The sequence below is a fragment of the Lipophrys pholis genome, assembly GCF_963383615.2.
Source record: "Lipophrys pholis genome assembly, chromosome: 6".
NCBI lineage: Eukaryota > Metazoa > Chordata > Actinopteri > Blenniiformes > Blenniidae > Lipophrys > Lipophrys pholis.
The window spans coordinates 26,976,267-26,988,719 of record NC_137629.1 but is presented as its reverse complement, the minus strand read 5'-3'; the positions used below and the strand labels follow the sequence as shown (position 1 = coordinate 26,988,719).

At 41.4% G+C, this 12,453-nt stretch overlaps 1 protein-coding gene across 1 annotated transcript in view; it reads right to left on the bottom strand.

Annotated features, from left to right (window-relative positions):
• Positions 1–12,247, bottom strand: part of ahnak (AHNAK nucleoprotein) — a 32,023-nt gene extending 19,776 nt beyond the window's left edge. The window contains exons 1-5 of the mRNA XM_080465543.1: positions 11,846–12,247; positions 4,551–4,612; positions 636–694; positions 386–542; positions 8–234 (exon numbers count right to left, since the gene is read on the bottom strand). Coding sequence (XP_080321669.1) covers positions 8–234; positions 386–542; positions 636–665 — 414 coding nt within the window. The 5' untranslated portion in view covers positions 666–694; positions 4,551–4,612; positions 11,846–12,247. The remainder of the gene's footprint in view (positions 1–7; positions 235–385; positions 543–635; positions 695–4,550; positions 4,613–11,845) is intronic.
• Positions 12,248–12,453: the final 206 nt, after the last annotated feature.

Genomic DNA, 12,453 nt, shown 5'->3' with positions numbered 1-12,453 from the left:
ATCTTACAAGAATGATATCTGGACTGGAGCCTCCAAAGCGAGTCTTTCCTTCCCATGTGAGCGTGCCTATTGGTGAACGGCATGGTGTGCTCATGGGCGAGTAACCAGGAGATTTGTCTCCTTTGTTTTGTAGTTTCAGTCCAACCTTGTGTCGATTCAGTGTCTTCAATAGATCTGAAGTTTCTTCTGAGCTCATATTTTCAAAGTAGATTGTGGCACCCACAATCTGGTCACCTATAAATCAAAAATAAATAAAAAAAAAGTCAAAAGTGTGTCTTTTAAAAAAATAAAAAAATCGGTTACAGCACCCCCGCGACCCTGAACTGGAAAAGCAAGAAAGAAGATGGATGGATGAACGACAATGAAGAAAAGAGGACATTGTTACCTTCATACACTTTTCCAGACCGTGCTGCAGGTGACTCTCCTTTCACCTCCTTGACAAAGATCTCCCCTCCACTTGTCTGTTCAATGGTCAAACCAGTTTTGTCGGGACCCTCCCAGTCCGTAAAGAGGACCTCCCTGGTGTCCTCCTCTTCAGCCATCTGTACACGTGACCAATAACGCAACAAGTTCAGCATAAGTGGCACGAAATATGTGGCAAACGCTAACAACAGCATCCAAAATGTCTGAAATACCTTGCACTTATCTTCTTCCATTTCAGCCATGGTGTGATGAAAATCCTGTTTGTGTTTTCCTATAATAGAAGAGACAGTGACAAATATGATAAATATATTAACTAGAAGGTATGCGGATTAAAAACTAAATGACTGCCTATCAACATCAAAATCACTTCGACAATTGAATGAACGCAGTCAACCCAGCCATTCAAGGTTTCTTGTTTGTAGGACCCCAAGGCGACCACTAGGTGGTGGCAAAACTCTTTTAAACAGCATTACCTCCCTCTTCCCGAAGACACTGAATCATCATTGCCTGTCCTTTACCCGGGGCTGCTTATGTTTTGGAAATTTGGTTAGTCAGACCACACCCATCCCTAAGGCAACACAGCTACAGTAAATAGAGAGAACAAAGATGAGTGAAGCTGCCTTGCTTTGTAATAACAGATGCAGACTTGCGGACACCGCCAGTCGCAGCGTGGTAGTGCAAAATGTCTTTCAATAATGCCCATGTAAATCTCCATGTACATTAGTCTATCCGACTTTTAGATTCAGTTGCATTTCTGGTGTGACTTTCTGAGAGTTCTCTATTGGAATTCAAACATAGATACTCCCAAGTCATAAATATGTATCGCTTACAGCAAGCAAAAATGACAGTTCACCGTTTATATCAGATTATATTGACAAAATTAAGAATAGCTTTTCTATAACTACTTTTTTTTCTGTTCTGAAATTAGCACATTTTAAACAATCTGAACGATAATAAGACGTGTTTACATCATTTTCTGACAGCCTTACCGCTTCAAACTTGCTGACTAGTTCGATCCACTCTCCTGTTTGGAACAGTCCATCTATTGTGTCCCCATACCGAACCCCTCTCCACAACCCACCACTTGAATTATATATCTATCTTTTGAAACCCAGCGTCACAAGCCGGAAATGATTTGTATTATTTCACATAAGAGTCTTTCATTCATTTGTCTCAGCTGATGTTTGGAAATTGCCAGTTTGAACACAACAAAATGACTTCAAACAGCGTTATCTTTACAGTTCATCTGGTAAATGATTTAACGTTTGCTTCAACAAACTGATACTTTAAAGATCGACTGACTTCTTTGAATGTAAACCGGCCTGTATTGATTACTTGAAGGACTTTTTCAATTGATTGTTGGTTTGGACTGTAATCAGCTATTGCAAAAGGTAAATTACTATCCATGTGTGGCACAAAGGCACCAGATATATTGTGACTGCTTACCTGTGTTTCAATAGGGTGGCCTTCACAACTTAAGGCATGGTACACCCAGTCTGTAAAACTACCCATTGTGTTTGCTCAATTTTTGAAATAAGCCCCCTACATAGCCAGCAAGTTCAACTGAAAAAGGTGCCTCAATGCCTCTATAATAGAGAGCTATAATAGGGCTATTATGTTCTACCATAGAACATAAGACACAAAAGAAAAAAATAAATACAATCAACTTTTTATGCCCAGAGTGTTTCGCACTATCCAATAGTCATACAGGAAATTCCATAATATTTTCCTTCATCATTAAAACTATGTTGTTCTTTGAGATAATACATTGCTGAAAACAAGAGGAACCCGTTACCAGGATAAAGAAAGAAGTGGTTCAAAATGATATGTCACATACATCAGTCATTTAACAGTAATCTGTTATTCATAACACACTGCTATTATTATACTGTACTATAGACTAATGAAAGCATTCAAAGAAAACACCACTTCAGTTTTGCCAATCATTCTCTACGTACCACATGCTGTTAATGTTGATAAATTTGTCAAATACATGTTAAAGGTGAATAAATGAAAAAAAATCTAGTCTGTTTGATTCTGTCCAATTGTACGTAGCGAGGTCAAAAAATACCTCATGCTTTTGAGGTCATGTTGAACCTGCTCTCTCAAATAGCCTTTTGCAGATTCCCAAGGCAGAATAACACAAGCCAGGGCCACGGTGAGAGATAATTCAGAGGAATGAGATGGTGTTTATGCCATAGATGACACCGACAAATTGCAGGAGTCTACCATCAAATCCTCCTTTCCTTCCTTTTACAGTTTCCTCCCTGTTTCTCTAAGTCACATTGTGTCAGTCTGACCTGGCGAAACGTGACACATCAGTCTATCAGCTGCACTGTTCTATGCATCTGGTACACATGACATGTATGGCTATGGAAAACATGCAGAGCCAATTGAATAATTAGTTCCACTCAGGTCTAAGAGAGTTAGCTCTTACCCCAGTGTTCCCAAAATACATGATTTTACGTGTCCGCATCCTCAAATCATTGGTTTTAACATCAGACACAATAACATAAAACTTACGACACAGTCTTTCGTACCCATGCTGTTCTTTTTACGCAGGACATGTGTCTATATTTTTGAGTGTTTAAGAGGGTGATTGTGATTCTGAAGCACATTCACTCTCGATCTCTTGGTATATCATCGTAGGCGGGATGAAGCATTGAGAGGAAAAAGACACAGAAGGAAAGGGATAGGCCACTCCCGTGTGTTCAATGAAACTCATCAAATGCAACACAGGTATTCATTTGCCTTTCCTCACTGTCCACTGGACCATCTTCATATTGCATCATGAATCGACATATTTTAAACTTTCCAATTACACAAAGAGCCTCCGTATGCTTCTCGTGATTGACAGTGAAGTATTTGGGATGTTGTTCTCACAGTTTTGACTTGTATGCGTGGGCGTGCGTTGGGGGTGGGAGTTCAGAGGTGGAGTAAAGGGAGGGAGTTGGAGAAAAGAGGAAATGAGTTAAAAAGAAATTACACAGCAAGTGAGAATGTCAGAGGAAGAATGAAACAGTTTGCTGGAATGTTAGCCTAAAATTTAAAGGCGATGAAACGGAAACACAACTAATTGTTAATGAAACGAAGGTGCTATTGCATTTGATAAATCCATGCTGGACCACATAAATATCTACTCGAATCTGAATGTTTTAATCTTCACCAAAACAATAGTCCTGAGCGTTTTCTTTCCTTCAAACAAGTTATAATAAATAAAGTTACATTTATAATTGAATTAGGATTAGCCAGAAATTCAATGCAATATGATCATATGATTATGAAGAGGATTGTGTGGTAAACAGATACCAAGTCAATAAGCCTCTGTTCTTGGAATCATAAGACATGCAGGCAGCCTATGACTCACATGGATCAACAACATGACAGGCCTGTTCTTTATTTAATTACTTTCAGTTTCTCTCACATATAAGTGCTCAATATTTGATGCCTCAAGTGTGATTAGTGATCAAAGGCATATCTGGAAGCTAAAACGGTTTAGAAAGTACCCATTAAGGGGGCAGATTAGGTTTAAAGGAGGCAAACAAGCTTAGCAGTCTATCATATTTTACCATGGCTTGTTATGGGAAGAGGGGACATGGGGACAAGCAGGCAGACAAAAGCTTCTGTTGAGTCGAGTGTGGTCACAAAAGCATTTGAGGATAGGCATCTCTCATACTGTGTCACTGGCTGTATAACGTGTGGGTTTTTCCCTCCACTCAGAGGGAATAAATTATCCACAGCTGCCAAAATGCAAACATTGAAAACAGTGTGAGCGTGGCGGGCTTTTGACAAGGTTGTTTCATAAGAAGGGGTGAGGGGTTCGCGCGAAACAGGTGGTAGCTTGGGGGATGAAGAAGGGGTGCAAAAAAGGAGGCTCAGAGAGAAGAAGCAGCCAAGTGTCAGGTTACCACAAGGCAGGCCTTTCACAGCTGAACGGTGGAGGCATGACCTTCCAGGTTCAAAAGCTTTGCATCAAACATTCCAGCAGGGGCTTGGTGTCTGGACGCATACCAGATTGTCTCTCCGACGTGACACTGGCTAGATAGTCTTGGGATGTGGTGGGTAGTAAGAAAGTCTTTTTGTTTTGACTTTATTTAACTCACAACAGATGTGGTATGTGGACTTACCTCAGATTGCTCAAACACAGCCAAGGGCTCCACTGAAGCTTTCGTACTTCAATTCTTGACTTCTGTTTACAGAAAAACAAACAGAAAAATGGCGTTTACTGAATGTGGAATTGTTATATTAAGGCTGAAAGGCTAAAAAAAAAAATTGACAAACCTGTCCTAAAAACAACATGATGATCTGCTTTGGATTAACAAACATTATCATTGTTGACAAACACCAAAAGCTCTTTCTCACATACTAGTCAGTGGCGCTTCGGGAGGTGTGTCACTGTATCTCGCACAAAACCACAAACACAGCGGCAATGTCCAGAGTTTATTTTTGTGTTTTGCATACATGCTCAATGGACCTTTCAGGATCAATTGGAGCCTTTGGATGGCTTCTGATTAACCAACCAGTGGCTGCAGTATTGACCCATTGATAGAGGTCAGCTAGAACTCCCCTAAAGTAAATACATCCAGCTACCTGGTGAGTTTGTCCCTCCCTTATGGAGATATACATTCAAGTAAGTATGTCAAGGCTTGAAATTCAGTGTTGAAGGAAAGCAAGATGACAATTTGGTCGATATGATTTCAGATTGCCTTGGTGATGACTGTGCAGAGTGTAATAGTAGACCCGGCACCAATGAAAATCAATGTGGCACTGAAAACTGTTGTATTCATCATTTTGACGTGTTGCGCTGCATGTCAAGTCAGTTTTACTTCAACATGCTTTAACCAGCCCCGGTGTCCTCCAGGTCTAGTGGGGATTAATAGTTCAACCCAGAGACATATTGTGAAATAAATCTCTTTCTCATTCCCAGTACAAACAGACCCAGACTTCATTTTTACAGACAGGCAGCTACTGGTGCAAACATGTCACGCTGAAAATGTCTTCAGACAGACACTCTAACCCCGTCATTAGCCTCCCCCTCCCCCTCCCCAAACCTCTATGTTCAATAAACTAAACTGCTCATTACTTTGGAGAAAATTAAGCCTGATAACTATGTTTGTGAAACAGAAATCAGTTTCTAAACAGCCTGGGTGTTTAGAAACTTTTTTTAAAGCAGTTGTGTTGTCATGGAGATAAGTGAGAAAACAAATGTTTGTAACTAACACGACCAACAACAGTGCAACAGTACGTCAAAGTTTTGCCCAAGAATGTACTGTGTTTGTTGCGTTGAATACGCTTCGTACTGAAGTAGACAGCACATAGCTGAGATAAAGGCCAGTCAGTGTGTGGTTGTCATTCTGTTTGTGTGGGGAGAAACAGCAGCTGTGTACACTCTCCAGCTCATACTCTTGTTACACAGACATATTAATCAGACTGCTATGTCAGCAGTCATTATCGAGCTGCTTTTTGTTTGTTTTCAACAAGAACAAGTTGCCATCTAAACTAGTTTTTGTAACTTTTTGTGATTGGTTGTAACTTACAAAAGCAACATAGCAAAGATAATATTGTGAAAGCAGACATGTTTCCTAATGGCCTTATGAGCTAAAACAAACTGAAAAATAAGAAATGAGTGGCTCCACCTTCTAGTTATAGTTTTGCAAGACCAATCGCACACACACACACACACACACACACACACACACACACACACACACACACACACACACACACACACACACACACACACACTCACTCACAAACACATTGCAGGTATTTCAGTGAGGCATATGTGGTCACCAACAGTGGGAAAAGCAAATAAAAACACATGCTGTGTGAGTAGAAATATCACACCACAGTCCACGGCACAAATCACGCTGCTTTGCCTCTCTGCTTTGCTTGCAGAGGGAGCTCAGTGCAAGGCCCCACCCAGGCCTTCAGTCGCACACATTCCTTGATAGAGCCGTCAGGCCAGCTGGAAGGGAGCCCAGCCTCTCCCCACTGGTGACTAACTCCAAAGAAATGTCCTCTTTCTCTCTGACTCTAGCTTCAATTCACACCGCCCACCTTTCACTCTTGCCACCCCCCCCCACCAGTGGTCAGTCAAACCCCCAACCCCCCCCGGACCGTGCAGGTTTTTGCCCAAATAAGCAAAAACACCAGATTTAATCACATGTGCATAATCAATCCAAACAATTTAACTGGGAGAAGTAACACTGTATGTGGCGATTCACTGTTTCATGAGTGTTTATCTGGCTTTGGGTTGACGCACCAAATAGCATTCATGCTGTGCACTTCATTTTCTCCCCAGGCCTTGTCGTTCTCATTGCGGGCACATACCTGAACTGTTCGACTGTCATAGCTGTTATTTAAGGAGGCCACAAAACACTTAAAAGTGATCAAAGCTTCAGCAAATCTATTATGTTGACTGTCAGATCCAATAAATGGTGTGAGCAGAAAAGTAGAGCAACGATTGGAGCAGTGTGACAATGATTACAGTTCAGGCGCAATGGTGCTGAAAAGTGATGAGCAAATGAGAGGATCTCTGTGCAGTAAAGGAAAAGTCCCAGCTCAGAGCACTGGCCAAATCGGTCTTGTTTTTCAAGGAAGAAAAAAAACTCCTTGTTCCGCTTGTTATATTGTTGTTTAACACAGCAAGTACAACAAACTCAAAAAGAGACGCAGCAGGCCCCAGCCGTCACTCTTTCCTCAAAAGACACTAATCGGACGTGCATGTGTGACGCGTCTAAAAAAAAAAAAAGGAATGATGGTCAAAATAAGCAGATTTTTCTGCACTTCATAATCCACATAGCCCTAAACCAAACCACAAGTACTGCATGAGGCCAGAGCCTGCCCACTGACGCCAACTTAGCCTGCTTCTGATTAAACCATTGGGACTTTGGCAGGAGATATGTACCAAATGGAAAAACTTGAGAAAGCCCTTAAAATCCTCTTTTCTTTCTTTAACAAGATCACAAACAAAAGCCAATGTTGTTCCGAAAGTGTGTTTAACTTGCATTGATTTTCATGTGATGTTCAGCCATTTTTTTTCTCCCTTCTTAATACTCTGACAAAAAGGTTTTATGGTGAATAAAAGTTAAATATCAGATAAACTATGACTCCTATTATAACGTATTATTCTCTAATGCACCCCTCAAAATGGGAGGATCGCTCTTTGAATTTTCTCTCCCAAGGGTTCCTACATTTTTTCCATATGTGCAAAGATTTTAAAGGGGAGTTTTTCCTTCCCTCTTGAGAGCCACATCATAAACTGTTGCTGTTGTGGGCTCTATAAATCCTGTTCAGACAATGTATGTAATACCATACTACACACAAGATCACGGCTGTACTTTCTTTTCTTTTTTTTCCCCTTTTAAATAAAGGTGAACTAGTAACTCTTTTGGTGAAACGAAACAAAGCTATTGCTAAAATGAGAAGTGAATTTGGTCTGGTGCCCAGGGGCATTTTTATTGCCAAGGACATTGAGCAACTAAACAAAGCAAACACAGCTAAGTCGCATACGGAGAGTTACAGAAGTTTGCAAATGGAAAACGGGTATAACTAGTATTACCAAAGGGAGGGAAAGTGGAGCACGTGGTTTGTACAGTCCCGCCACATAAACAGGTCATTGTGAGAGATGTACTGACTGTATAGTAACTTTACTTTAGTTTTTGTAGTTCACACCTTATAACTACTCAGCTTCATTTCAGGTTGGTTTTGCAGTTTATTCAAGATGGGTGTCTGTCCTCCACAGAATGACGTCCATTCATGAAGCAAAAAAAAAAACCCAGGAAGTTTAAAGGACTGACTGTGTAGTAACCCAAGAACGCATGGATATATGATGCTTTGAAGCATAAGGGATAAATATTCAATACTAATATTTAGATAATACCAGGCTGGTGTGAGGTTGTTTAGAGGAAAAGAGTGCAGCGCGGTGAGAAGTGCCGTCCTTGAGTATCTGGCACCAGATAAAGAAAACCTAAACAGAGCCGAATGTATTTCTAAATTTACATTCCAGGCCCTTCTGCCCGACATTCTGGGCGCTTCACTCCAAATAAAGTTTTGGCCACAGATGCCTCATGTCACTCCCTGCACGGCACAACACGACTGTGTTTGTGAGGGTCGGGGTGCAGGTAGACCCGAGCAATACAGTGACATCTTTGGGAGATCCATTACATTTAAATGCCTTTTTAAAGTAGCAGATGTTTTTGAGCACTTGGCTGCGAGACTGATCAACCAAAAAAAAAAAAAAAAAAAAAAAAGTTCACACCCAGTTTCTGAGCTCCATGCTTGCACAAGTTCTCAGTAACAGTAAACAGTGTTTGAACTGCATGCACATGCATGGGTGTAACTCATATGGGTGTCGTGTGTGACAAGTGATAACTATCACATCATACCTTTAAATCTTTTTTCTCTCTCACTCTCTCTCTCTCTCTCTCTCTCTCTCTCTCAACAAGGCAACCAACAATACTGACAGGCGCTGCTCACAGAGGACATGCTAAAACATTCCAAACCAGCAGAAGATGAGTAAGAAGGGAGTGGCAACAGGGTGGATTGCCTCGAAGGGCTTTCTGAAATAGCATGCTATTGATAAATATTTGAAACTGATAGCAAATTAAACTGCACTCACTTGAGCTTTGCGGTTTTTATTGTTATATTTAATGAGCCCTAAAGAAGCCCAGATTTTCTCTTTAATCTGGGTTTAAAATAAAAAAATAAAAAAAAGCTATGGTTTAACTGCAGTCACCCTGTCTTCTTTTACTTTATTCATTACATCCAAAGTCTGGTTTTTACCAACTCTCCCTCCAACCGCCCACCCGACAAACCCGTGAGGAAATGGCAGAGGAAGTGTGTTAGAGACCAGTTTCCTTATGTTTCACACTGGCAAGTATGAGTAACACTGCCAATCATCTGTGCGAGAGAACATATCAGACCTGGTAGAATGGTGTGAAAAATATCTAACCTTCTTACTTCCCACTGAAGATGCTGTTTGTCACATGAGTGGCAAGTGCAACAAGGTGTGTTTGAGCGCCGCTGCGCATGGCTGACAGCGATTATGACTTAGCAGAAATTGACCAAAATAGCTTTTCTTTTTTTTAATTTATTTTAGAGGCTCCTGTGTGGTTTAGGCAAATTCCAAATGTCTTACGTTACTTGAGGTGACAACATAATGTAGCCTGTGTTTACTACTGCACTTGCAGACGGCAGTAGTTTTGGACCAACAGTATCCGCCCTAAACCAAAATCCAAGATGAGGCCCTGCTAATCGACAAACATTTCAGTTACGGAGAGGAGCTGCTCTGAAAGTTTGCGAGCTTCACATTTGAATATGGCATGTTTACTTTGTCTGTATGTTTTCGCGCCCCTGCCCGAGGCGAAAGCCCCGCGGGGAACAACATGTTGAATTCAATACTCGGTGACATGCAGTCAAAGCTTCGCAGCATGTTATCACCAAGGGAGACGTGACTTTTCTTCATACTGAGCGCACCTCACACATTGCAGCTTCAGTGACGAGGACCTTTACTCTTATGTCACCATTTGGCTTTCCAAGCAGTCCGCATCACAGTCAATCACCTTGACACGAACAATTTTAGAAATGCCGGACATTTACAGCTGTGGTATGAACGTGGGTTGAGTTCACATAGTAGAAAAGGACCGTGCGGAGCGGAGCAGGAAGCAGCTTTCCCTGAACTGAACTTTTGGGTGTGGCTGGAGGGAGCAACAGGCTGCTGCACACAGAAAAACTTAACTTCCAACCAAGATTCAACCAAGGATTATGTCTACTTTTGTACTATATTAGCTTTTTCCTCTACATATACGCATGCATCGTGGTATGACTGTTCAACTCACACCTGGAAATATACTGTCAAAGTTATAAATACAGGCAGAAAAGTCCTCAACCTTTTGGTTGCGTTTTTCTTTTCGTCCCAATGTGCAAAGTCTTAGCTTCCCCCTCTATGCCTCAAACCTGGTTTCAATTAGCTTGTCTTTCCAAACCACTAAATTCCATTACTCCCCTCCTCTCAACCGCCCCGCCCATCCCCCCTCACTTCTCACTCCCTGACTCTCTTTCCCTGTCTTCCTCCCTTCTTCTCCCCCGCACGCCCTGGCCACGGGCCCAGTTTAAGAAAACCAAGGTAAAAGAGGGAAAGAAACATCTCTTTGTCGCAACATTCAGACCTGAGGTCCTAAACGGCGTGCGCGACTCAGAATCAAGCGGTTTTCAACTTTCTAGTGCAACGCAGACTGAAAAAGGAGGTGTGTTTGTTAAAGAGGTTCACACTACGTCAAATATTTCCAGACCCCGTTATCGAATTACACTACATCACTCCAAAAGTTTTTCTTGGGTTCATCGCTGAACAGAAGTGATCTTCACAGCAGTGAATGAGCAGGAGAAAAGTTGACAGCAACACTTTTTTTCAGCCTGCATGTCCTTGATCGCCCATGAAAGACCTTGGGGAAGTACTTAGAAAGACCCACTGTGACAGTGGTGTGCAGTGCGTCTGTTTCTTTTCCTTTCTTTTGTTTTTTTTTTCTAACTGTAAAGGGTGTGCCTCAGCGAGGAGACGGCAAAGCAAAGAGGGAGGGGGAAAAAAAAAAGAAAAAAGAGGGAGGTAAAGTCGAAGGATCCACACCCAAGTTTGTTGTTGCAGAATCTTTTAGAGAAGTACCTTTTACTTTTTAAACCTCCAAGTTTTAATGGAGTGCTCAGAAAACACCTAAAGGGTAACATAATAATATTCTATAACCAGACACACTTTCAGTCAATATGCAGGATATAGTCGTCCTGTTGAAATAGTTTTCTTAAAGACTCAAGGGACATTCACGTCACGCAACTGTCAAATCATTACAAAATGAATTTGACTTCACTTAGTTCTGTTTTCAGTTGCAATAAGATACCTCACATGATAAAGTTCATTTAACTCTGGCTTGGCATCTGGAATAACAACCTTTGTTACAGAGAAAAGTAAAGTGCGCAACTCCAGTCAGGCCCTCCTGCATTCATGTGGTGGCTGTGGGTACACACCCACTTCTCCTGTCCCGCTCTATTTTAAGTATATATTTAACTTCATTTCCACACAAAATCACTGCCACCTTCCAGTAAAAACATGCAACAATACAGCCTTCACATAAAATTCACAGGAAAGCACCCGTGAAGTGGATAAAAAAAAACATCATAGGACATTGCTGGAGATAAGCACATGCAATAAACAGAATCCAGCCATTGTAATCTTACTACTGATACACTCTCCCTGCAAAGTAGACTCTTTATAGCACAGGAATGTTGGATAGATAACCCTGACACTTTTGTTTAAACTTTTGCCAAGTCACTACAAGTCATATGCCAGCATGGCAAACAATCGTGAAAAGCAACTTCCAAAAACAACTTTTAAATGAAACTGAGGGAAATTAAAAGGTGCACCAGTTACCTGTGCGCGGCTGTAGCGCCCGAGAAGCCTCACACCAGCTCGAGCATCCTGGGAAACGTGTTTCCTTCTCTCCTTGCCCAAGAAAAGCCTTTCACGCTGTCACAACTTTGCAGCCTGTTAGGATTGTGCAGTCTTCTTCTCCTTCTCGATCAACCAGATTTCCAGGGCGTTTTCTCCCCCCCTCTCTCCCTCCCTTCTCTGAGTTGATTTAAACTTTCTTTCTTTTTTTTTCTGTGTGAATGCTCCTCTGGGCTGAGCAGAGTGGTTGGACAGGGAGCTGGGTAGGGCTCCTGGTTTGGAGAGGGAGGGGACCTGTGTGAGGGAGTGGTTCCTAAGAAGCTCATAGGACCACCCACTGCTCCACAAAAAAAAAAAAAGAAAAAAAAAAGAGGCTGCAGTGACATGCAACAGGAAAAGTTCTACTAAAAGATTGAAAAAAAGTTATTGAATCTGCAGCAGTTCCTGCTAATGGCTGTTATTTAAAAATTGCTTAATTCAAAAGTGCACCTCTAAGTTAAGTCCTCCTGTAATTGGACTTAAAACTAAACAAAAAAAGTTGAATTCACACGTTTTTGCTTCCTTTTCAACGTCGATTTTAACAGTTTTAA